The following is a 25,717-nucleotide window of genomic DNA, read 5'->3' as shown; positions in this document are numbered from 1 at the left end:
TTCCCTGGTTGGTGATATGATGTGCATATTGTCACACATTGATGCTAGGAGAATAATGCTGTCCTGACTCCCTGGGGAGAGGAGGACTGGAAGCTCTGTGTTTGGAACTCTCTTGGATTCTGCCCTATGTCCTTTCTCCCTTTAGGGAGATTTTAATCTGTATTCCTTAGATGTAATAAAACATAACTTGAGTATAAAAGTTTTTGGTGAGTTCTGTGAGTCCTTCTAGCAAGTTATTGAACCTAAGGCTGGTCTTGGGAACCCCCAAACTTGCTACTGGTGTCAGAGGTGAGGGTGGTCTTGTGGACTGTTCTCAAACTCTGCATTTGGCTAACTTTCACAATATCCACCAGCAACAGTCCCTGGAGAAGGAGAAATTTGAGGGTCTTCGTTATTACTTAACAACTTCCAGGAAGGCAGCTGATCTTTTTTCCTTCCAATTCTTCCAACTACTTTTTTCTTATGTACTTCTCTTCTCTCTTCTCTCTCTTCCTACTGGGTAGGAATTTTGGAGGACTTTCTTCCGAATCTTGGAGGGCCCCCTCTCCAGGAATTTTCTGAAGAAGATGGCTCTACATTTTCTGAGGACCTATGCCCAGTAGGCTTCTGTGCAGCAAGGAGAGGAAATAGGACGGACACTCCAGGAACCAGTGACAGTGAAGCCCTTTGCATCTGTCAAGAGCTTTATTGACGACACATGTACATGAGATCCAAGTAGCCCGTGTGGCTGGCTTGAGCTAGGTCAGTCTATTTGGGAGACTGCAAGTACCTCTCTGCCCACTTTGGATGCCAGCATCTTTCCCCCTAATGCCAGTGAGTTCCACTGGCCTTTCTCTAACAATACTAGTAAAGGTTCTATAACCCAAGATTTTAAAAATGTAAGGGAGAATCAATAAAAAAGTTATACACTATATCCTGAAATGAACATTATTCATAGATGAATGAAACTAAGTGTTAAACTAAACATAGAATATTATATATATACATATTTAATATTCAGATATATGTATATATCCGAAACTAGGGAACTAATGAAATTCTTAGCCAGATAGTAATGGTGACCATGTAAGGAAAGCTTACTACATGTCAGCTACTATTCTAGCTACTGTGAACGGCCTATGTTATTTAATCCTTAGCGCAACCCCGTGTGGTGGGTATTGTCATGAGTTGGCAGATGAGTAGGGTGAGGTTCAGAGACCTTGTCCAAGGTCACACAGCTATGAGGGACCGGAGCCGGGATTTGAATGCAGGCAGTCCCTCTCAGGCCCTGTGCTCTAGCCACCTGCTCCTTTCCTGCTGGGGCAACAGGCTCTGTTCTGGACTGTTTGGATCCTCTTCTTTGATCATTTTGGTTCTTCTTTAGGGCTCATGCAGTTTTAACTGGCACCCTGATAAAACAGTGATTTTATTGCTTGACTGATAAAACTGTCACAGAGATTTCTGAGGCTCCTGAGGTGCGATTGCTCAGCAATCATACTGTTGACACAGAGCACTCATCCGACTGTTATTCCACTCATGCTGCTGTGGAATTGGGCAACAGGGATTTCTACTAAAACCCCTCTTTCCCTGACCCGTCCTGGGCTACGTTGGCAAACAGCTCCTGCAAACTGCCTATGCTGGGGTCTGGGTCAGACAGGGGCTTGTAGGTCAGTGAAGGCTCGGTCTCTTCTAAATGCCATATCCTGGCTCTCTGGCCTCTGGCTCAGACACCCTCATGTGCTGTAATCATTAACTCCTGCAAGAAGCCCACAAGACAGATAGGTTTCAGAGCATCTGCTTCTGCTCAACTAGACACCGCCACTATTTGAAGTCCTGAGATGGAGACAAGTCAGGAAAGAGATGGCGGTGAGGGGGTGGCAGGGCAGGAGCTGGGTGGTGGGGGGCTGAGGCTGAGGCTGAGGCTGAGGAGGGAGATGGGCTTGGGGAGCGCTGTGTCCTTGATTGCTGGCTGTATGATTGGCTCTGGCATCTTCATTTCATCACAGGGGGTCTTGGTCTATATGGGCAGCCCTGGGGCCAGTCTTGTGGTCTGGGCAGTCTGTGGCCTCCTGGCCATGCTGGGTGCCCTGTGCTATGCTGAGCTGGGTGCCCTGGTTCCTGAGTCCGGGGGGGAGTATGCCTACATCCTGCGAACCTTTGGCTCCTTGCCAGCCTTCCTGGTCATCTACACGTTTGTGCTGCTGGGCAGACCAGCCGCCATCGCTGCTATCTCTCTGAGCTTTGCTGAGTATGTAGTGGCTCCCTTTTACCTGGGCTGCTTCTCACTGCCCCAGGCTCTGCTCAAGGGTGTGGCTGCCACCTGCATTCTGCTGCTGATGCTGGTCAACTGCTGGAGCTGGTGGCTGGCCACTAGGCTGATGAATGTGTGTACGGCCGCCAAAGTGTTCTCCTTGCTGGTCATCGTGGGGGTTGGCGCTGTGGTGTTGGGCCAGGGCTGTGGCCGCACAGAAGCCCTTCTGTCTGCCTTCCACAACACGACACAGCAGGCCGGGCGCATCGTCATGGCCTTCTACTAGGGCCTGTGGGCCTTTGATGGCTGGAACAGTCTCAACTATGTGATGGAGGAGCTCAAGAATCCAAACGTGAGTTCGTGATACTTCTGGGGGTGAAATCTCCACACATCAGCAGCTCCAATCATTGTTATTCGAGCTAAGACCGTGAGAAAACGGCCGGAAACAGGGGCTCCCTTGTACCCATGGGACAGAATGCCAGCCCACTGTCTACCCAGATTAGTTTATGGAATTCTAGAAACAATAACTTCTCAAGTAAGCAGAGAACTTTAAAGTATCACACCCATGGTCTCATACTCTGCCCTGTGAGGCAGGTATTATCATCCCATTTTTCACACAGGAAAACTGAGGTTTAGAGACAAGAAGTGATTTTGAGGTCATACTGCTAGTAAGAGGCTGAGATGAGACGACTCAGCTTATCTCCTGAGGCAGACTCAGAGATATCTCCTGGATTGTTCTTTGGAACATTGTAGTAGATACTGAATTCATACCTGCCAATGCATGGGAGCCACTACAGGACATAGCAGGATAGTTTGGGACAGGAGAATGGACCTGTCCTGCCAGACTCACCTACCTGTGAGCCTGGGGCTGGCTAGTCATTGCCCTGGTGGGGGATGGGTCTGCAGGGCCCCTTGGGACTCTGTTGGAATATTTGGACTCTTCAGTTACTATGGATATTAACTCTTTGCTATAAATATATTTGCCTAAGACATTGTTTTCTTTTTCTCCTGCACAAGTTTTAATTCTCGTAGAATGAAGACTGCCAGTCTTTTCCTCTAGGTCCTCTGTGCTGGCTTAAAGGCCATTACAGCTCTTAGCTCTCAGCAAAGGGGGTTTGGGAGAAATTGAAAGGAGAAGAGGAGCTTGGAAGACTCAGGTCCAAGAGCAGAGAGAGATGGGAGAGAGCCAGGAGGCCCAGGACCTAGTTTTTATTCTTGCATGTAATTCCTTGTGCCTCCATTCTCTGCCTATAAGATGGGGATCATAATAGCTGCCCTATCTCCCTCATAGGGCTTTGGAGTATCAAGTGGTATAATCATGTGTGGATGATGCCTAAGGCTCTGCGTACCGTAAACAGCTGTACGATTGTAATTTCAAGTGATGGTTAGTGCGTGCTCAGGTTGGCTCCAAGGTAGGGTAGGGGCTGCAGGGTGAGGGCACTGGCCCATTTCGTTCACAGGGGCCAGACCCCTCTCTCTCTGAATGTAGGCCCTGGGCTCAGAGCTGGTCCAGGGAAAGAGCAAGGGGCCCAAAGATGAGTGAGACAAGCTCCCATGCTATACAGCAGGGATCGGCAAGGATCAGAGACTCAATATTTAAGCTTTGCGGGCCACACGATTTCTGTTGCAAATAGTCAATCCTATTGTTGTAGCGTTAAAACAGCCCTAGGTAACAAACGAGTGTAGCTATGTCTCAATAAAAGTTTATTTATAGGGGCCGGCCTGGTGGCGCAAGAGGTTAAGTGCGCGCGCTCCGCTGAGGCGGCCCGGGGTTCACAGGTTCGGATCCCGGGCGTGCACCGACGCACTGCTTGTTAAGTCATGCTGTGGTGGCATCCCATATAAAGTAGAGGAAGATGGCCATGGATGTTAGCTCAGGGCCAATCTTCCTCAAGAAAAAAGAGGAGGATTGGCATCAGATGTTAGCTCAGGGCTAGTCTTCTTTACCAAAAAAAAAAAAAAGTTTATTTACAAAAACAAGTGGTAGACTGGATTTGGTCCACAGGCTGTTGTTTGTCAACTTCTCCTGTATATAGAGGATTTTTGACAGATGTGGGTTTCAAAGCAAAAACAAAGCCATTTGTCTGAATGCTGGGTGTTTGAAATTCTGACTCTAACGCGGCCCTCTGAAGCACAGGTTAGGTGTATCTTTGTTTCACATTTTTTTTCAAGAAACTGCAGAACTTGTGCCAAACCAGAGCCAGCCTTATGCTCGTGCGCCCTGGGATTTGAGTGAAGGATTAAGGTACTTGAGAATGAAACCAGGAAATCTCACTGTTCCTGTGGCATCTTGGACAGCAATCTGTCTGTGGCACAGCTCAGGGCTCTGGCGGGTGGGCTGCCCAAGATGAGTCAAGTTCAAAAGCACATCAGGTCCCTTCCCTCTGACTCAGCGTGGGGCTGGGTCATGCATGATGGGTGCTCACCTTGCTAAGGACACCCCATGACAAGGCCCATAGGGGAAGGAACCCAGGACTCTGCTCCACTGGGTCCGGGCAGAGCCACATTTTCAGGATTGGAATGATGAGGAATTAGCTGCTACGCCCACACTGTGTTTGGGGCAATTTCCTTTGCCCTCAGATTCCTAGATTTTATTTTATTTTTTAAAGATTTTATTTATTTATTTATTTTCCCCCCAAAGCCCCAGTGGATAGTTGTATGTCATAGCTGCACATCCTTCTAGTTGCTGTATGTGGGACGTGGCCTCAGCATGGCTGGAGAAGCGGTGTGTCGGGGCACGCCCAGGATCCAAACCTGGGCCGCCAGCAGCGGAGTGTGAGCGCTTAACCACTAAGCCACGGGGCCAGCCCGAGATTCCTAGATTTTAAAACTGAAAGGGACCTGAGAGGATCCATCTCATATGAGAATCCATTGCTGTCCTATTTGTGTCAGTTTCACAAGTTTGCCACGTGACCTGCTAGGTGTTAGGTGGGTTGACCAACCATCTTGGTTGTCTATGACTGAAGGGTTCCCAAGGATGCTGGGCCTTCAGTGCTAGAAGACGTAAAGTCCCAGGTAAACTGGGATGAATTGGTCATGCTACCTGGCCCCTGCCCTTAGAGGACAGGACAGGATGGGACAGGACAGACGCTTGGATACAATAAAGCAGGTGTGTTTGGGGGGGCATTGCCTCTACTTGATGCTGGAGCTCAGAAAGGGAGATGTCCATGAGGTAGAGCAATCAAATGCGCTTCCTGGAAGAGGAGGGTTGGAGCTGAGCCTTGAAGGGCTGATGCCGTTTGTGGCAAAGCAGCCATGTAGAAGCTGTAGGAACCTGAACCTAGAAACCAGAAATAACAGGGCATGGCTGTGTCTCAAGAAAAATGAGGGGAGTGTGAGAACAGGCTCAGCCCTGAGGTGGTCATGGTGAGCCCTGAAATTACTAGCCCATCCTCAATGCCTCCACGTCCTTCCTCCCAAGCCCACGTCCAAAGTTTTCTGTGGGCAGATCTCAGCCCTGGCAGAAAGCTCTGGAGATTTTTTATATAATGTTGGAGAACAGAAGACATGCCAATCAGGGGCAAACGCCCAAATGTGGGAGGGTCCTGCTAGTGGCTGGGGAGGAGGTCTGCCTGGGACTGTGGTGCAGCCACCATGGGACAGCTCTGCCAAGTCTGAAAGAGATCTCCCTGCATCTTGGTAAAGAATGACCTCTTCTCTGTTTGGTTTCATGTTGCATTATAAGCGTCAGTAACAGCAATGTCATGCTCTGGTGTACCATCTGGTACTGAGGGGAGAGGCTCTGGGCCCATCACTGCTTGCCTGCCCTTCCCAAGGTGAGCCAAAAGGCACCCAGAAAGAGCCGTCCAGGAGACCCGGGAGTGCCATGGACACGCTTCTACTTCAAAGTGTGTTCCTGCTTTGGGGTCTAAAGATGTCTATCCAGGGCTGGCTGGAGCCTGGGGAATGTTGGGTAAAGTTCTGGGGGTCTGAGGGAGGCCCATTCCCTCCATTTTCTCCTATCTCCAGAATGATGTCCAGGGCTGTGGGTGCAGAGTGGGAGGGAGCAGTCTACACTTTGATTTCACCCAGTTTTCATTCATTCCTCTATTTTTATTGAGTGCCTGCTCAATACATTTATGGAGTGACTGTGGTCAGCTGGGCACTGAGGTTCTGACCGTGCAAACCGGTCCAAGTGCCCACAGCCCCTGTGTTTAGGTCCTTCCTTTCCCTTCCGCTTTGCTGACCCTCACACCTTGCAGAGAGGCAGAGCAGTGGGGAGTCTCATTTTACGGATCTCCAATTTCCAGTTGAGGAGACTGAGGGTCAGAGTAGAACCCCCAGGTAATGACCCTCAGTCTGGGCCTGAGTCCTGGGGACCCAGAAACTAGGTGGGGTTGGTGTAGTGGGTCCTAGAATATCTCAGCTGTAGTGATCAGTGAATAGCCGATATGGAGATCATTAACTTTCTTGTCTCTTCTCTGTGCATTTGCTCTCGTGGTTGCCCCTGCTGGGAATACTTCCCCTTCCCATCTGCCTGAATCTCTTCCAGTCTTCAACGAAAGCCCGCGTAAGGCCCTGATCATTCTGGTAGCTTTGGTGCTGACTCCTCTCCCCTCCCCACCCCTGTTAGCCCCTCTGTACCTCCACTGCTTTGACTGCTTAGTGCCCCTCACAGCCTCCCAGCACATCTGCCTGTATGTGTCCCTGCTGTGGGACTCTGAGCTCAGGGAGGAGGAGAACATGGCCTGAGTGCCCCCCAGGGCCTGGCACATGCCCTGTGGCCAGGAGGAGCTCAGCACCGCACTGTTGAGCTTGTTCTGGGGCTGAGAAGGACCTCAGCGGCTAACATGTGGCTTCTTCTCCCCGACTCTGCAGCAGAAGCTGGTGTGGGCGCTGACGATCGCCATCCCCCTGGTCACTGTCCTGTACATCCTGGTCAACATCAGTTATCTGCTAGTATTGTCACCCAGTGAGATCCTTTCCTCTGATGCTGTGGCTGTGGGCTGGGGGTGAGGGATGTTTCCTTGGCCACTGGGCAGGCATTCCAGGATGGGGAAGGATAGTGCCCCATGTGTATTTCAACTTGCCTCTGATGCGTTGCTTGCTCCTTTTCTGAGTGGGCCTTGTTGCGGTCTTCCAGGTTGCTGCTGAGGTTTTTTCCCTTGATCCCTCTGTTGTCCTAGGAACCAGGTTCTGGGGGGCTGGGCCTGGCTGATGCCCTTGGCTGTTGTACTGTCGACATTCGGCTCTGCCAATGGGACGTTCTTCAGTGGAAGCCGTGTGTGCTATGTGGCTGCGAGAGAGGACCACATGGTCAGAGATGGTTCTGGCCTGGGCAAGGTGGTGGGGGCTGTAGGAGGGGTGCTGGAAGGACTGAAAGCTAAGCTGTCTCCTGCTGGAAGCCTAGCATGTAGGCCAAACCAGGACTTCCCCTATCAGACATAGCCATCCCTTTCTGAGAATGGGACTCAAGCACTCCACGCCTCTGCATTTAAACTCCAGTCCCTTTACTTCCAGGTTTTGGAAGATCACCATACTGGGTCCCACTGCGGAGGTTGTAGGTGGTGGAGACGTTTGTGTACGCCAGTGGTGCGGGGGCAGAGGAGGGGAGCAACAGGAGCAGAGCCGCTGTTTACCCTCTGGGCCACTCTCCCAGGGGACTCTCTGTCACTGGTAGCTTTTGCTGCAATAATGCTGAATGATAGACAACCCCCAGATCTCAGTGGCTTACGACAAGAAACATTCCATTGTCGTTCATGAGTCGACGGGTCAGCTGTGGCTCTACTTCAGACTGGGGCTTGTGGTCAGATCTTCTCATTCCGACTGTGAGTCCATTCTTATCTCAGGGACCCAGGCCAAAGCAGCAGTGGCTCCTGGGGCATGTTTTTGCCATCGCAGGTGGCAGGGTTTCAAGAGACCAAACCAAACCACATAAGCATATTTAGAGCCTCTGCCGTGTCACTCCTGTTCCCATTTCACTGGCCAAGCCCAACATCAGTGGATGCGAAACTATATTTCTCCCACAGACGTGGGGAGAGGGAGACTGAACATTTCCTAAACAATAATACAGTCTGCCACAATAACCTAATATCCCCATCCGTGCTCCATCCATACCTGTCCCACCCTCTCCCCCGTCCTGGTCCCTCTTCCTATCTTGGGGGTGAGCAATAGCAAGTCGAAAGACCTGGCCAGGCACCTGCTACAGCTCTCCACACTCCAGCCCCTCATTCTAAGCTATTTGGGTTTTGGCTGGCCTGGAAGGACTGGCCCCCCAACCTGCATCCTGCGCCTGGTCACCCCAAGTGAGCCACAGAGACCTACATCTGGGAGCCATGGAGACTGGGGACTATTAGGTTGGGCACGCTGGCATCCAGAGTGCGTTTGGCAGAGGAAGAGGGCTGGGAGCTTTGGGGGACAAACACACACTGCAGATCCCCTGGGGGCTGACTGATGCTTGGCTTTGCTTCCCAGCCCCGACTTCTGTCCATGGTTCATGTGCATCGCCTCACACCAGCTCCAGCCCTGATGTTCACCACGGCAGTGGCTTTGGTCCTGGTCATCCCAGGAAACTTCGGCACCATTGTGAACCTCTTGAGGCAAGTGAGACTGCCCTCCTAGGCTGGGTATCTGAAGGCCCCTGTGTGTACACACTTTATATGTATGTGTGTGTGTATATATATATATATATATGTAAATATGTGCATGCACACTTCTGGAGCCCCTTATGTGTGTACACACTCACACATGTACATATACATGTTTAAGTATGTGGACGCACGCTTCTGTAAGTCCCGTAAGTATATAAACATGTGCATGCACACTTCTCGAAGCCCAGGCTCGGGGCCCTTGCACATGTACATGCATTTCAGCTGTTCTTTCCCAGTTATGTTTCCAAAATTCAATGTGGCTCCCTCCTCTCTTGCCCTGTTTCCAAAATTCAGTGAGACAGATGTTTCACCAAGAGACAGACAAGTTACAGTCGTGTGTTGTCTTTGTCATTTGTTCTTTTTCCTTGTTTATTCTAGCACTAAGATGATGTTAAAGGATATTCAGCCTTTACTCACACTACTTGTAGTCCTTGGCTCTGGTGTAATTTTTCCTTTGTAGTCTGGTCTGTGTGCTGGATTCTGACCCAACATATCTCTATTGAACTCAGGGCAGACACACAACGAAGCTGTGAAAGCATAATTAGTGATTGCAACAAAGTGGGGAGATGTTCTGACTCCCTTTATTACCTTCCCTGGGACAGAAATTATGGGCTGTTGCATTATCCAGTTGTAATTTTTAACATCCTTTGCAGCAGGTTCAATGGGCAGATCCTTAAACCAAGAGGCAAAAATAATGTCTGGGTGCAGAGGGAGTGCTCAGAGTAATTTTTCAAGCATTACATGTTCTCTTCCTTCGTTGTTACAAGTATGATTAATCTTCTGGAACAGGATAGACAGTGCTCGATGTGACTTCTTCAGAACATTCAGTAACAGATATGGTTTTTCTTTGTGTTTTTTTCCCATTAAAAAAAAATGAACTCATTATATGATGAGAATGAAATCAAATCTGTGTGTGCATAGGGGTCTTCAGGCTGAGATTGGGGAATGTGACTGAGGGTGTCCATCCCAACTAGGACCCAATGTCTCCTGGTCTTGAGTGCCTCAAGAGATGGCCTAGTTTGGACCCCGTCTTCAAGGTGGGATGGGGTTTTCATCAGACCTACATCAGCCACTCAACTACACACACTAGGGAAGACAGAGGCCAGGGGTTTGTCTGGGTGCTCAGTGGCCCACTCCGTCACCAACCCTAAGGTGGGGGGGGGGAGGGATCTGCCATAAGTATGCTGGTCCCTGAAGAGAGCACAGGCTTCCTTGAGATTCCACCAGACTCTCTTTTTTGCGAAACACAGACACACCCCCCTCTCTTTGAAAATTGGCCTCCTCTGTCCAGCCGGGGGCAATCAGAAAAGGCCTGATCTGGAGATATGTGGGTGACTGGGCTTGGGCGTGTGCCACTTTGTGCCTGAAGATGAAGGAGGCAGGAATGGGCCAGTGTTGACCCTCCAGTGCATCTTTGTCTTCAGTGCCCCAGCCTTGCCTTCTCTCCTTAGTCTACATGGATAAGAGGAGCTGGGGGTGGCTGACAGGCCCCGGGTGAGCTTGCTCCTCTGCCCCAGGTTTGCACCTAGTAGGCCAGCTCCTCTTGCAGGCCCCACCTGTGTCAGGGCCTGGTGGTGAGCAGCTCATATTTGCCTTTCAGCTTCCTTGCCTGGCTCACCAATGGAACCACCATCAGCTGTCTCCTGTATTTGCGGATCAAGAAGAAGAATCTTCCCTGACCTTACAAGGTGAACTTTGGGATAGACATTGGACTTTTTCAACCCATGGCTCTTGCATAAGGCAGATCACTGGACCACAGCCTCATTCAGGGCCCAGAGGAAGAATGTAAGCGGTGGCCACTGTCATATTTGGTAGAGAATTTCTGTATTTCCTGGATGGTAAGGGACAGTTGAATCACAAGACATTGACTCTGCTTAGTGGGGACTCATTTCTCTTCTGGAGGACCGTGGGGAGAACAATAGCAAATGCAGAGAGGATACATGCACACAGTTGGACTCACACAGCACAGAGAGGATCAGGCTGGTCCCAAAGCCTCTGCTCCCTGGAGGGCCTCCTGCAGCCCAGCTGGTGGCTCCCCTGGCTAGGCAAAGTATCATGGAATGTGCTTGGAAGAGATGAGCTGGTGGCAGGTGGAAGCAACAGGAAAGTAGGCAAGAGGACAGAGCCCAGAGCCAGGAGCATCCAGGTCTCTGTACCCATTGCAGGTCCCCATCATCATCCCTGTCATCACGCTCCTTGCTTCTCTCTACCTGGTGCTGGCACCCATCATCGACCATCCCCCGACAGAGTTCCCGTACATCTTCCTGTTCCTGCTCAGTGGCTTCCTGGTCTATTTCCTGTTTGTCTACTTCTGGTGCCAGCCCAAGTGTTTGCAGATGGCCACTCTGCATCTCCAGCTGCTCCTGGAAGTTGCTCCAACCACTAAAAATGTTAACTAAAGGGCTGGACAGGTCTGCACTGCCCTCTTTGCTGCAGACACCTCCATCCCCACACAAGTGGCCTTGCTAGCTTCTCTGTAGGTTGACTGTGCATAATGCTAATAAGATCCTAAAGAGCTATAACACGGCTGTCGTGGAGCTTTGGGTTATCCATGCAAGACAGTGTCCCCTTCCTTCTCTAAGAACTGCTCCTTCAACACAGCTGGATCTCACAGCCACTCTCGTGTTACACGACTTCCCCTCTGGGTCATAGCTATTTGATAGCTATTTGTAACCCAGGTGGGCACCACGAATCCATTCTCTTTGCCTGGGATTTTGGAATTAGAATTATGATGGCTGCTTGATCTGAGGAATTGCAAATCTTGGGATCTATGTGGGGCCATCTTCCATCATGTGGGCAGAGAAGCAGAGAAAGCCACTGTGCAGAGAAGAGTGAAGAAGATATAGAGCGAGATGGAGTTGAGAAATTATGTGGTCTCCAAGAGTTGGGGGGAAAACCTGAGAGGGCAGCAGCCTTGATCCTTGGTTGTTTTTACAGTTCTGGTCTCTGGCTTCCTGTGGTCTGACTGCCATCTGACTGTCCTTCCTGCTTTTGGATTGTCTAGGACAACCTGATATCTTGTAATAAATTTGCAATTTCTGCTCAAGTGATAGTTTTTATTTCTTGCAACTAGAAAAGCTTTGGCTCTGACAAGCCTTCTTGTTCAGGAAGACACAATACTATAGTTACTGTTTAAAGCTGCCAACTCACTTGAACAGGGAAAGAAGCAAGAGATATATCCCTGGGAAGGAGGGGTTTACTGGCTTTGGGTAAAAGGAAGGACAGTCAAATTTCTAGAAGAAAGGATGAAAAGTTATAACAGACCCCAGAAGGCTACTGTGGTTACAGGACTATATAGAAATGAGGGGGTGGATACATGTGGCTGCCCCGGTGAGAATGTGGGACAGCAGGGAATGACAGCAGTGCCTGGAAAGGCTGGGATGCAGCTCCTGAGTACATCGAGGGAGGTGACTCAAGAAGAGGAGGGCAGAGACTGCCGTTCAGCATCTCTGCTCCGGAAACTGGACCTAGACTGTTCTACACAGGGTTTGCTTCTGTCAGTGAGAGTATTGATATGGAAAAGCCTGCAATGAATGCGGGCATGTCCCATGAGCTTCTTTCTTGTCAGGTTTTTTCCTCACATCAACCAATTCTCCATTTCTCCAACACCAACTGGAGTCCAACAATTCAATTCAGTTCTGACAGGTTAAGAGGCTCAGCCCCACAAGACTGCACTCACATCAGATGTCAGTATGGGGTCCCCAGGTTACCCACACTTCTGTCCAACTTGGTTACAACCCCATCCCTTCAGGTTCGATCATTTGCTAGAATGACTCACACGACTCAGGAAGACACTTGACTTACTATTACGGGTTTATTTTAAAGGACACAAATCAGGAACAGCCAAATGGAAGAGATGCACAGGGCAAGGCTTGGGGACAGGGTGCAGAGCTTCCACGCCCTCTTTGGGTATGTTACTCTCCCACCACCTTGATGTGTTCACCAACCTGGAAGCTCTCTGAACTTTGTCCTTTGGGGGTTTTTATGGAGGTCCCACTGTGTAGGCATGATGGATTAAATCATTGGCTATTGGTGGTTGAATTCAATCTCCAGCCCCTCGCCGGAGGTCAGGGGTGGGGGTAAGGCTGAAATTTCCAACCCTCTAATCACATCTTGGATTTTCTGGCCAACCAGCGCCCCCAACCTGAAGCTATCTACAGGCCCCTAGCCACCAGTCATCTCATTAGGATACAAAAGACACTCATAACTCCGGAGATTCCAAGGCTTTTGGGAGCTGTGTTCCAGAAACTGGGGACAAAGACCGAATATTCATTTTTGTTACATCACACTTCTGAACTGCGGACTCTTTATCAGCCCTGTTCCCGAGAACACTGCCACTAGGAAAATCCTCACATCCCTTACCCCAGCAGCACAGCCTACCCTAGAGAAAAGAAAATGACGAGAGAGGCTGGTTCCATCTGGATCAGGAGGCCTGGATCAGGCTGAGAGTCCACCAGGAAAGGCTTCTGGATACCACAAGCAGGAATTAGTCCTTTGCTCCTCTGGGTCCCACCCAACTGCTTGTGTCTCTGCCTGCCTCTGCCTGCTGGGCCCTGCACCCTGGTGTTTGGTGAGTGTCATAGTCCCCTCTGGGCTGTGGGTTTGCTGAGGGTGGGGGTTAGTTCTTAGACATGTGTGTACATGCCTCGGTTCCCATCGTTGTCCTGGGCTCCTTGGTCATCAATAACGCTTGATGAATCAAAATCACAGCGCACTTGTTGAAGGATGAGAGAATGCATCACATTTATATTTTTTATGATTTTTGCCCATGCCTGTCCTCCCCATAGCCGCTCCTCTGCCCTGGGCTCCAAGGCCCTGTCCTGAGAAGTTCTCTAATGAGGAGGGACATCTCCCAGGTCTTGAGCAGTCCCCCTCCAGCTGGCAGTGGATGCATGCTGGAGGTGGAAAGCAGAGTGACGGGCTGACCCAGCACAGACGCGGCCCTGGGTCATGCATCCTACTTAGGTCGTGTCTCATTTTGGTACTCAGTCTTTCCATTCTTCCGAAGACCACCTGCCTTTTGGCTCCCAGTCCTGTTGTGATAGTAGAAAGGGTCCCCAAGGCCGGGCTCTGGGTGGGCAGCTTCTTGCCCCTTACAGTTTCCTGGCATACCTTCCCTGAGCTCCTGTCCTGCCCAGGGCCCCTTTCTGGACCCCAGGATTGTAGTGAGGAGCGATCCCAGATGGAAATCTGAGACTTCTTAAGAAATTAGTACATTGGACTTGCTTGCTCTGAGTCATGATCATGGTCTTCATTGTTACTCTTCTTTTGTAAGTTCAGAGATGACATAGTAAGTGTCATGGTGCTGGCCTTTGGACTGGAAAAATATGAGTCTTGGGGACAAGGGCCAGAGTCCTCATTGTTCCCTCTGGAGAAGCAATAAGTACCAGGAAATCTCTGGGGCAGGTGTTGGCTGGGTTCCTGGGGGGCAGAGCAGTGTTCTCTCACCCCAGGTCAGCCCCATCAACGTCCGGTGTCTCCGTTTTGGGCAAAGCCTGGCTACTCTGAGACAGAAGCACTCAATTCTTTGGACTTCCTTTTGGCCATTTACACTGTCTTCTGCTGAATAGTTGAAGTTGGGGACCTGGGTCTCATAGATTAATCCACACAAATGAATGTCATGGTTAAAATTTCAAACATTGCAAAGGATATGAAGTGAAAATCAAAATTTCTTACTTCACACTCCCAATTTCCAGAGCAGTCCGGTTCTTTGCTTCCTTCCAGAAAGTTTCTGTGCACATACAAGTAAACCATGACAGAGTCCACTGCTGCTCTCTGCTCATAGGAGAAATCATGACCTGTTCTGTTCCACCTGTGGAGAAGAAGCAATTCTTCCTTCAGACCTCCATCACCAGACCTGGGGTCTGAGTCCTCCCCTGTGGTGGTTATTCATGCTGTTCACTATTTCTAGCTCTCCCCTGAGCAGATGGTAGGATTGCATTTCCCTGCCCCCTTGGAGTTAGATGTGATTATATGACTTATTTTGGTCAGTAAAATGTGAGTTGAAATGATGTATGTTATGCTAGGTTGAAGCCTCAAGAGTCAGTGCACAATTTCCTACAATTTCCCTCTGCTTTGGTGACTGGCAGTGTTCCACTGGCTGCTCTGTTAGTTTGGGTCCTTGTGTAAGAATGACGTGGAGAGGAGCCAGCCCCCGCCAACCCTATATGGGCATGCAGTGTGAGCAAAATTAACCTTTGTTGTTTTAAACCACTGAGATTTGGGGGATGTTTGTTACTGCAGCATAATGTAGCCCATACTGACTGTTCATCCCTCCTTCATTCAGGAGTCTTAAAGTGCCTGGTACTATTGACCAATTGAGATCGGCCCCGATTGTAGAGTTGGCGAGGAAGGCACACTTGATGTGAGGTCCTCTTCCCCCTCGTCTCCTCGAAGTTTCTCCTCCTCCTTCACACTTCAGTGACTCTTCATCTGTCTTCCTTGTCCTCTCCTCCTGGCACCCCACTACATTCTTCCTTCCTTTCCACAGTTACAGTCTTATTTCACCTCTGGGAGAGGAAAAACTGGTTCTCCAAATACGCATGAATGAAATTTTGTCTAGCGAGGACTTTTGAATCTTTGTTCCTGCTGAGGTGTGGGCTGAAGAAAGAAAAACTGTCCAGCCCAGCCCTTGGGGGTACCAGTGAGAGAGATGGAGGGAGGTAAACACACAGAAAAAAGCCAGAAGATTATTACTTCGAGATATAACCCTGACACACACAGATAAACACACATGTACACCATCCCTTTTAAAATAGAAATGGGCTGTACTATAGATTTTCCTAAAAGGTCCTTAACAATTGATCTGGGAAAGCTTTCTATATGATACTTTGAATATAAGCACAGACCTCTCTTTTTAATAGCTGCTTAATATTAACTGGCCCATTGTTCATGGACATTTGGTTGTTTCCATTTATTATATTATAAGCAAAGCTAGAGGGACCATCTTGGTGTATAGGAAAGTGATGATCCTATAATAGGCACCCTCTTCCTTCCTGAATCATCACTCTTTCCTCTATGTCATAGTCATTCTTCTGAATTAGTGTTTGCCATTATTTTTTCGTATAAATTAAACCCATTTCAGATGTAGTAAGATGCATCTAAACTGTAAAGTTACCATGACACGGACTGTGAGATTCGTTAACTGCTGCTTTGCCTATAGAACATAGATGCTCTTGGGGGCCGGCCCCGTGGCTTAGCAGTTAAGTGCGCGTGTTCCACTACTGCCGGCCCGGGTTCAGATCCGAGGCGTGCACCGACGCACTGCTTCTCTGGCCATGCTTCTCTGGCCAGAAGGATGTGCAACTATGACGTACAACTATCTACTGGGGCTTTAGGGGGGGAAAAAAAAGGAGGAGAATTGGCAATAGGTGTTAGCTCAGAGCTGGTCTTCCTCAGCAAAAAGAGGAGGATTAACATGGATGTTAGCTCAGGGCTGATCTTCCTCAAAAAAAAAAAAAAAAAAAGAACATAGATGCTCTTAAATTAGGTTGATTCTTTTCATTTATATAAACTCTGGATGGAAACTTTTTGTAAAATGAAGAATCTCAGAACTTTCTTTAAAATATCTCTTACACCGACTCCAGAGTCTATCATCTAATCAGGGATCTTGGGAGTGAGTGTAAAGCATTTGGGAGCCATTAAAATAGCTTAAAAAATTGAAGAAAAAATAGCATTTTGCAAGCCATCTCTGAATATATTCCCTCAGGAAACATCTTTTTAGGGAATAAAGTTTAGATTTGTGCACCTATGCTTTTCATTTTAGAACCAAAAATGCAACACAATTTTTAATGGTGGGAAATTATGTGACATTATACACATATATTTTTAAAAAGGTCAGAATTTTATTGCTTTGGTCCAAAGACCTGTTCAAGCCCTTCAGAAAAAAAGGCCAGATACAACGCTATCTTTAAAAAAATAACACAGAAGTAAAACAGAAACAATGAATTTCTGAATGTAAGACTAACGGCATCTTTAGGGTTAGTTTCCCGTCAGAGGCGATCAGGTCAGTATGTCACCAACTCCAGCTGATCTGTTTAGAGGCAAAAAGGCAGAGAAACTCTTAGATGGTGAGACAAGACTCGGGTAGAAAGATAGCCACTTGGCAGAGAAGAGCAACCAGCCTCCTCCTCACTTCTCGTGGGCACAGGCCCGTCCTGGGCCCTCCCACAGGCCCTGGGGATTGTGTGAGGGACAGACGAGGCTGGACAACCCTGAGTTACTGCCTTTGTGTGGCGACCCTGTGCCAGGAGCCCCATCTCTGTCTGCGATTCATTGATCCTGGCGCCGCTCACAACTGTTAATCATTACGGCCCAGAGAGCGGCCTCTTGAGTGTGAGCCTCAAACAGGGAGAGATTCCACTCCGTCTCTAGGGGCAACCAGTCCATTCTAAAGTCGGTGTCACCCGCTTCACGCTCCCACGCTGGGAATGTCCCCCTGGCTGGCCCGCTCCAGGAGCATGGCGGGGCCTGACTGGGCAGCCCAGGGACTATGTGTGGGATCAAGTGAGGGAATGGCAACAAGGGCAGTTTGGCTCAGATGATGGGGTGCCCCCAAGGGAGGCATGCAGGCTTTAGTCCAAAGGCAAGAGAGTTAACTGCAGCTTCAGAGAGGAGAGGGGGGCTTTGGAAGATGAATCTGGCTCCTTGTGCTGTAAGGATGAGGACGGGGTGGCTAGCTAGGGGCCCTGGGTGAAGCAGCAGGTATGGGGGGCGTGGATGGATCTGAGCCCTAAGCAAGGGAGGACTGCCTGGTGTTCTTGTCGTGGGTGAGGAGAAGGAGATGTCAGCGCTGACTCTCAGGGTCTGAGCCCTGGTGACCAGGTGAACATGTTATGGTTCCTGGAAATAGGGAAGAGAGGAAGAGGGGCAGTTTTGGAGGACAGTGAGGTATTTTATTTCGTTCAGTTTGAAATGCTGTGAAACTTTCCTGTGGAGTTAAGTGAGTTTGCATATCCAGAACTCAAAAACCAAGTCAAGGCTGGAGATGCATATTTGGAAGTAAAGGTGGAAATTGAACCCACGGAAGTGAATAACAGTGCTGAAGACAGACTTTTTGACGCCACAAATAAGCTGTTTAAGGGAATGACCAAGCTCCCAGAAATCTACTATCCCCCACTTGCCACCACACATACCCCTATGCACACTTCCCACATGCGGGTCACCACACTCATGCTCCCTGCTGGAGAACCCAGAGTGTATCACACAGAGGTACTCCAAAGAATTTTCTTTTTAATATGGGGGTGGGAGCTTGATACAAAGAGGATAGCCAGGTCCCTGTTGACACTGCCCCCTGTCCTTAGAGCCGTCCCCTCCCCTAATCCGCCACACTCAGAGTCCTGGCCCCTGGTCTGGCCTCAGTGATGTCCGAATAAACCGCCAGTGCTTGGAAGGCAGAGGGAGTGTTGGGAGCTTTGATCTGCTGCCTTGCACCACAGCTCCCCTGGGCCCAGGCCCTGCCTGCTGGGCCCCACCTCCCAGGGCCTGGGGTCCTGTTTCTGAACTGCCCCAGGGCTGGATCCTGCCCCCACCTGCCCCTTTCTGGTACCGAGTGCTGGGCATGAAGGCCATCCTCACACCTTGCCTGCTGTCGACTGGGAACTTTTCTGATGCTCCTGCCCACTGGTTTACTTGGTTGTTCCTCGCACAGCCTCTCGGCTCCTGCTCTTTATCCATTGCTCCCCCGTGGCTGCCAGCCACTGAGGCTGAAGACAGCTGGAGGCTTCACCTGATGCTTCTGGGCTAATGGGCTCTGGCTGGGGAGAAGCTGGCAGGACAGGGAGCAAACTAGGAGCAAGTCCCTTCTCTCTTCCTGCCTGCCAATCTGCTTCTGGTGCCCCCTGTCGGCAGAACCCGCTGGGAACCAGCTGACAAGGGAGACGGAATTTGCAGAGCTCTAGCCCCAGCACCATGAAGCGGAGGAAGGCGGGTCTGGATCTGAACCAATGGCTTGAGGCCTAACTAGCAAAGTGCCCTGCCCACCTTTCCCTGCTTGGCAAACTCTTGCCCACCCTCCATATCTCAGCTCAGGTGTTGTTTCCTCCAGGCAGCTTCCTCTGGACCCAGTGCCCACTGTGGTTTCCCACAGAACCCTGCGTCCACTTCTAACCAGCACAAGCCCACTTGCAGGAAAGCCCTCTCTTTATGTGCCTGCCGCCCTTACTTGGCTGGGAGCTTCTGGAGGAGAGACACTTGGTCTAGCAACTTTTCAAATAATTGGGGCTTACCACACAGCTCAATAATTCTCTGTTGAATGTAGTTCCTGAAGTTGTCAGCGCTCTCTGGAAGAAAGTTGGGGAGTAAGCAAGGAGTGATGGTTTTGCTCCCAGTTCTCTCTCTCATGCTGGGGTTCCGAGACACTGCCACCTTGTCCTGTGACAATAATCATGATTATCATTTATTGAACCCTTGGCAGGTACCATGCACTATTCTTCACTTTCCACATATATCAACTCATTTTATCTTCACAAGTGTATAAACTGAGGCACAGAGAGGTTAAGCAACTTGTCTAATGCCACACAGTTAGAAAGAGCTAGAACCAGAATTTGAATTCAGGAGTCTGAGTTCCAGAGCTTGTGCCCTTAGCCACTATGTTGCCCAAGAATAATGGGAATTAGGAAAATAAGGCCAACTTAGGATGCTGATGTCAATGACAATAATAAATTAGCGATAAAATATTACCTCCATAGTAGATAATTTTCTATCATATTCCCCCTTTCCAGGGAATAATACCTCCTTTCTTTTGGGGAAAATATGATCTCCAAATATGTAGTTCTAGAAGAGTCTGCTAAACATAGTGCCCTACACCACAGGTGAACATGTGACCCAGGTGGGACCAATGAGAACCTTCTCTGGGATTTTTCAAGTTGGTACTGGTAGATAAGGAAAGCTGGGAGATGCTCCAGGCTTATGGGAGAAGCCAGACTGACAGGAAAGAAGCTGATTCACAGAGAGATGCAGGCATGAGAGAAGAGGAGATTGCCTCCTTTCCCTGTCCTGAGTCTTGATACTCTGAGCCAGTAAATTCCTCTTTGGCCTCATCTGGTTTACGTCTGGTTTCTCATACTTGTGACTGAAACAGCCCTAACTAATAGCAACTTAGAGTTTACAAAACCCTTTCACAGGTAGTTGATTCTTATACTAGCCTGAGGAGGCAGGCGAGGTCACTCTCATACCCCCATGTTTCAGAAGGGAAACTGAGGTCCAGAGCAGCTAAGTGACTTGCCAAGCAGCAGGTCAGTGGCCGAGCTGGCCAAGCAGCCAGTGGCTTCCCCTTGGGCCACTGTCTACACTCTGCCTTGTGCTCCCCTGGGGCCCTGTGGAGTGGGGGTCTCGGCCCCACACCTCCCTCAGTAGTACTGGCACCTTAACTTTGACCTGGTCTTTGCCTCCATTCATTCCTCTAGTCTGCTTGACATGGGGCCTATGGGAGGTGGGGGGCCACAGGGCAGGGGACGACAGACTCTAGGACCTGGCACTTCCCACGACCGTGGAGCTCACAGGGCTGTGCAGGACAGAGGGTGCCTGGGAGCAGCCAGGGAGCAGCTGCAAGAGTGCCCACATGCAGTAAAGCAGTAGTGAGACCACCAGCAAACTGTGCCCGGGCCAGGGAGTGCACCTACCTGGCACCTCGCCCACTTCTGGGCACCTTGAGGGCACGCTTATGGGGAAGTTCCTCCTCTTGCCAAACCAGATTTAGGGTGTTCTCTCCGGTCTGGGCCCCAGCACAGGGAATGGATTGAGTGTAGAGGCCTCCTCTGGCCTGGGGGCTGGAAAACCGGAGGCACCTTGGGGTCTGGAGCTTGGCGATCCAGCTTGGGGTTGCCAAATGCCGACACTGGCTACTATTTTGAATCCTAGTTTAGAATCTTCTTTCCCCTGGCAAGAAGAACAGTGAGCCTGGGGCTGGAGGGAACTTCCTGCTTCCTGCTGGTGTCAGCACTGGTCTGGGAGGGCCGTCCTTCTGTGGTTGATGTAAGCCCCACACCTCCCACCCTCCACCAGGCTGACTCATCCAGGGTTAGAAGGCTGTGCTCCCTTCTGCCCAGGGAGCAGTTCTCTGCAGGTTTGCTCCTCTCTCCTGGCCTGGGCCGGAAGCAGTCTTGGTGATAACGGCAGCAGTGGCTGCCCTGTCTGTGCAGCCTGCCCGATGCCGTCTTGCATCCTCCCATGACTTGAGTGGCACCGCATTTCACAAAGAAAGAAACTAGGGTTGCCAAATTTAGCAAAAAATAAAATAAAATAAAAAAGAGATGCCTAGTGAAATTTGAATTTCAGATAGACAACAAATGCTTTTTAGTGTGAGTGCGTGCTATATTTTACTGTGAACTCTAAAAGAAGCTCAAGCCCAGGAGGTGAGTGGCCCACGTGGGTCCTGTGGTTGGCATCACAGGGTATTGCTGCTCAGCCAAGGGCTCACTACGCCCCACAGCCTGCAGGCAGGTCAATCATGGTCACCACTGCGACTCCTGCCCCGGGGTCATAGGTGCTCCCCTCTGGGTTGTGAGGATGCTGGCGGAAGGGGGGATTATGATCTAACCCTGCCACAGAAGGAAGCAGACACTCTGCAGCAGTGATTTCAAAACCTTGTCATGGACCAGCAGCATGAGCATCTGTGATGGTTAGTTTTCTGTGTCAACTTGACTGAGCACAGTCATGGGGTGCACAGACATTTGGTCAAACATTCTTCTGGGTCTGTCTGTGAGGGTGTTTCTGGATGAGATTAACATTTGAATCAATGGCCTTTGAGTAAAGCAGATTGCCCTCCCCAATGTGGGTGGGCCTCAACCAATCAGTTGAAGGCCTGAATAGAACAAAAAGACTGACCCTTCTGTGAATAAGAGGGAACTCCTCCTGTCTGACTGCTTTTGAGCCGGGACATTGGTTTTTCCTGCCTTCACACTCAAATGAAACATCAGCTCTTCCTGGGTATCGAGCCTGCTGGTCTTCAGACTGAAACTACACCAATGCTCTCCTGGGTCTCCAGTGGGCTGACCACAGATCTCGGGACTTCTCAGCCTCCATAGTCATGTGAGCCAACTCTCTTTATATATATATATATATATATATATATATATATATATATATATATATATATGGAGAGAGAGAGGGAGAGAGAGAGAGAGGGACAGAGAGAGACTTATTAGGACAAATAGGAGACATATATCTTGGACTTTGTGAGAAATGCACATTTTCTTGTGTCCTAATCAAACCTACTGGATCATAAACTCTTGGTGTGGGGCTCAGCAATCTGAGTTTTAACGAATCCTCTAGACAAGTTCTGATGCTTATTAAAGGTTGAGAACCGCTGCTCTAAAAATGAACATTGGGGTAGAAGGGGGAGCTTGAAGCCCTTGACTGAGGTCTTTCATCTGCTACTGGGTTATTCTTGGGTCTCACCGAGCATTCAGTTTGGTTTGGTTATCCAATAAGTGGGTCCTGAACATTTGGGCTTCTACATGGCCTGGACGTGGGGTGATGCAGAGGGAGATGAGGGTTGCCCAGACCACACCATCTACTTCCATGTGCTAAGGACTGACCTTGATTTCATCGGGTAATTTTTGAAGCTAATATGTTCCTCTAGTAATTCAGGTTAGGACTGGATTTTAATTTACTGGGGCACTGTATTAGTCAGGGTTCTCAAGGAGAAACAACCAATAGGATATCTATATAGATACATAGAGATTCATTATAAGGGGATGGCTCATGTGATTACGGAGGCTGAGAAGTCCCACGATGTGCTGACTGCAACCGGGAGGCCCAGGAAAGCTGGTGGTATACTTCCAGTCCAAACCCGCAGGTCTGAGAACCAGGGACCGACGGTGTAAGTCCAAGTTCAAGTCGGAAGGCTTGAGAACCAGAGTGCCGGCGCCCAAGGGCAGGAGAAGATGGACGTCTCAGCTCCAGGAAAGAGCCAATTCACTCTTCCTCCACCTTTTTGTCATATTCAGCCCCTCAACCGATTGGATGATACCCACCAGTATCGGTGAGGGCGATCTTCTTTACCTAGTCTACTGATTCAAATGCTAATCTCTTCTGGGAACACCCTCACAGACACACCCAGAAATAGTATTTTACCAGCTGTCTGGACACCCCTTAGCCCAGTCAGGTTGACACATGAAATTAACCATCCACAGGCACCCACTCCCACACTCCACTCCTTTCTACTCCACTCACCCTGTTTCTAAAAGATTTTATCACCTAGTCTGAGGCACCTGGTATTCTTGTTGGTTCTCTCTCTCAGTGTGGAGCATTTTTGAACAAGTCTCTTCACCTCGCTGTGCCTCAGTTTCCTCATCTGTAAGACAAGGAGGTGAAGCCTTGCTTCACAGGGAAGTTGTAAGGATAGAATAAGAAAGTGTTTAGCAAGCTTCTGAGGACTGGGCACATTGAAGGGGTGTTAAAATTACACGTTCACCGCCTTCTAGTGGCCACTGACATCTGGGCATCATGTGTCCCCGAGGGGTAGGAAAGGCTGGCCGGGCTGTGCTGGGCCCATACACTGGACAACATGAAAGAGCTCTGCAGCAGGCCCTGGCTGCAGCCACAAGCGCCCCTGCCGCTTGGGCCATAGGATCCAGTAGACCCTGTGGTGGCAGAGGTATCAGTGGTGGGACAAGATGCCATGTAGAGTTTGTGGCCAGCCCCAGCTGGGAGAATCACAATGCAGACCGTTGGGGTTCTGGAGCAAGGCCATGCCCTCTGGGGTAGAGAACTAAACGCTTTTTGAAAGACAATTTCTGGCATGCTTTCGCGTCCTAGAACAGATAGAACCTCTGAGCGCAAGACACCAAGTGACCACGCAGGTGAAACTACTCATCATCAAAGTCCTGTCAGAACCACCGAATCGTAAGGTTGGGCAGGCCCAGCCACAACCCACGGCGAGATGGGAGAGGCGCATCTCTGAGCGTCAGCAGGACCAGCAGGCACGGCAAGCAGGTGGCCCCGGAACCCCGTGGCACCCACCACAGCTGCCCCAGTGCCCTCCCTCAGCTCCTGCCCATGACTCCTGGGAGGAGCCTCAACCACCAGCTGAAGGAAGGGGAAAGAGCCGAGCTTGCTTCATGGATGGGTTCCCTTGGTTACGTGGGTGTAAACCGAAACGGCCGGCAGCCGCACTGGAAACTCTAAATAATATAGTTTAGGGCATAAAGGAAGTTGCTTTTCATTCATTCGTTTTCTCATGTATACGTTAATTTCATCCCTCCATTCTGTCTCTCATAAAGCACCTGCGCTTGGGGCCAATGCCTCCTGCCTCCTTCAGGAGGGCCTGACGCGTGTATTTAGGTCTTCTCTAGAGCGCATCTCAGCACTCACCGTTACATGAGACCCTTTCCATCAGCATTTAAAATGTTTAAGTCTCTTTCATCTCACAAGAAAACAAAACTTAAACTATCTCAGAAAAAAAAACAAAAACAAAACTTAACTCTACTTCCTCTACATCTACTGCCTGTTTCTCTTCTCTTTACAGACAAACTTCTTAACCGAATTGATACCATCTCACTGTGGATTGTGGCTGGGCCGGCTCAACCTTACAATGCGGTGGTTCTGACAGGACTTGGATAATGGGTAGTTTCGGCTGTGTGGTCACTCAGCGTCCCACGCTCAGAAGTTCGGTCTGTTCTAGAGCCCAGAAGCATGCCAGAGGTTGTTTTTCAAAAATTTCAATTTCTCACTTCCACCATCTCCTCGAGTCAGGCCTCGGTTGCTGTCACTCTCTCAGAACGGCCCTTTCCTCCCATATCTCTGTCATGCCCCCCTTCTCTCCATCCCCACTGCCAGCAGCCTGTCGTAGGCCACCCTTGCTTCCTCCACAAGTCTCTGTGATAGTGTTCTAACTTATCTCCAAGTGACAATTTTTGTTCCTTGGGTCCATCTCCCACATAGCAACCAGGATGATCTTTTAAGAGCATAAATCTCAGTGTTCCACATGCTGTATTAGTTTGCTATGGCTGCCATTAGCAAAATGCCACAGACTTAAACTAACAACAGAAATTTACTTCTCACAGTCCTGGAGGCTGGAGATCCACGATCAAGGTGTTGGCAGATTTGGTTTCTGGTGAGGCTTTTCTCCTCAGCTTGCAGATGGCCGCCTTCTTGCTGTGTGTCCTCACATGGCTCCTCCTCTGCGCATATGCTCTCTGGACGGCTCTTCCTCTTCTTATATAAGAACACCAGTCCTGTTGGATTAGGGCCCCACCTGTATGACCTCATTTAACCTTAATTACCTCCTTAAAGGCTCCATCTCCAAATACAGTCACATTGTGGGGTTAGGGCTTCAACACATGGATTTGTGGGGGACACAGTTCAGTCCAGGCCAGACCAAAATCCTTTCCCTGGTCTACCAGGTCCTGCATGATCTGGCTCTTGCCTGGTCTCCAGCCTCATCTGGTTGACTCTCCCCTTTCCTCTGCTTATTTCTCAGTTCCTCAAACATGCAGGCTTCTTCCCTTTCTAGGACCTTAGCACACACAGTTTCTTCTGCTTGAAATATTCCTTTTACCACCCTCCCCCACTCCCTTAGCCTGTGTAATGACTACTTATTCCTCAAAAATTAACTCACAAGTCTTCCTCAAGGAGGTTTCCCATGACTCGGACACCACATTAGGGCCCCCACTTACATTTTCCTTACTTCTCCTGTGGCACTTAACACCATTGTAATTAAACTGTTAACTGTGTAATTAATTGTTTAATTAATGCCTCTCTCTCTTCCATAGAATGAAAGCTCCAAAATTGTAAGGACTGTATCTGCTTTGTTCACTGCTGTATCCCCAGCACCTAGCACAAGGCACTGTACACACTAGGTGCTTAAAAAAGTTATTTAAAGAATTAATTCACAAAGGTTGAAGGTAGATTCCTCATTGGACTTTTAATTGAAGAGAAGAATCAGCAATCATCA

At 49.5% G+C, this 25,717-nt stretch overlaps 1 protein-coding gene and 1 long non-coding RNA gene across 2 annotated transcripts; one reads left to right on the top strand and one right to left on the bottom strand.

Annotated features, from left to right (window-relative positions):
- Window positions 1-1,817: 1,817 nt before the first annotated feature.
- Window positions 1,818-11,219, top strand: LOC101399684 (b(0,+)-type amino acid transporter 1-like). The gene is given in 6 exon segments (XM_014789642.2): window positions 1,818-2,582; window positions 7,049-7,182; window positions 7,357-7,486; window positions 8,645-8,769; window positions 10,421-10,508; window positions 10,986-11,219. Coding segments are annotated over 6 exon segments (1,476 nt in total).
- A 5,442-nt stretch (window positions 11,220-16,661) lies between these two features.
- LOC147916017 (uncharacterized) lies at window positions 16,662-25,717 on the bottom strand. Its single transcript, XR_015553681.1, has 3 exons — window positions 24,819-25,717; window positions 19,047-19,191; window positions 16,662-16,852 (listed from the first exon to the last, which is right to left on the bottom strand). It is a non-coding gene; the product is annotated as an uncharacterized LOC147916017 (long non-coding RNA).

The sequence above is a fragment of the Ceratotherium simum genome, chromosome 11 (genome assembly GCF_057802395.1).
Source record: "Ceratotherium simum simum isolate JZ-2026a chromosome 11, ASM5780239v1, whole genome shotgun sequence".
NCBI classification, from domain to species: domain Eukaryota; kingdom Metazoa; phylum Chordata; class Mammalia; order Perissodactyla; family Rhinocerotidae; genus Ceratotherium; species Ceratotherium simum.
This window is presented reverse-complemented; position numbering and strand designations above follow the sequence as displayed.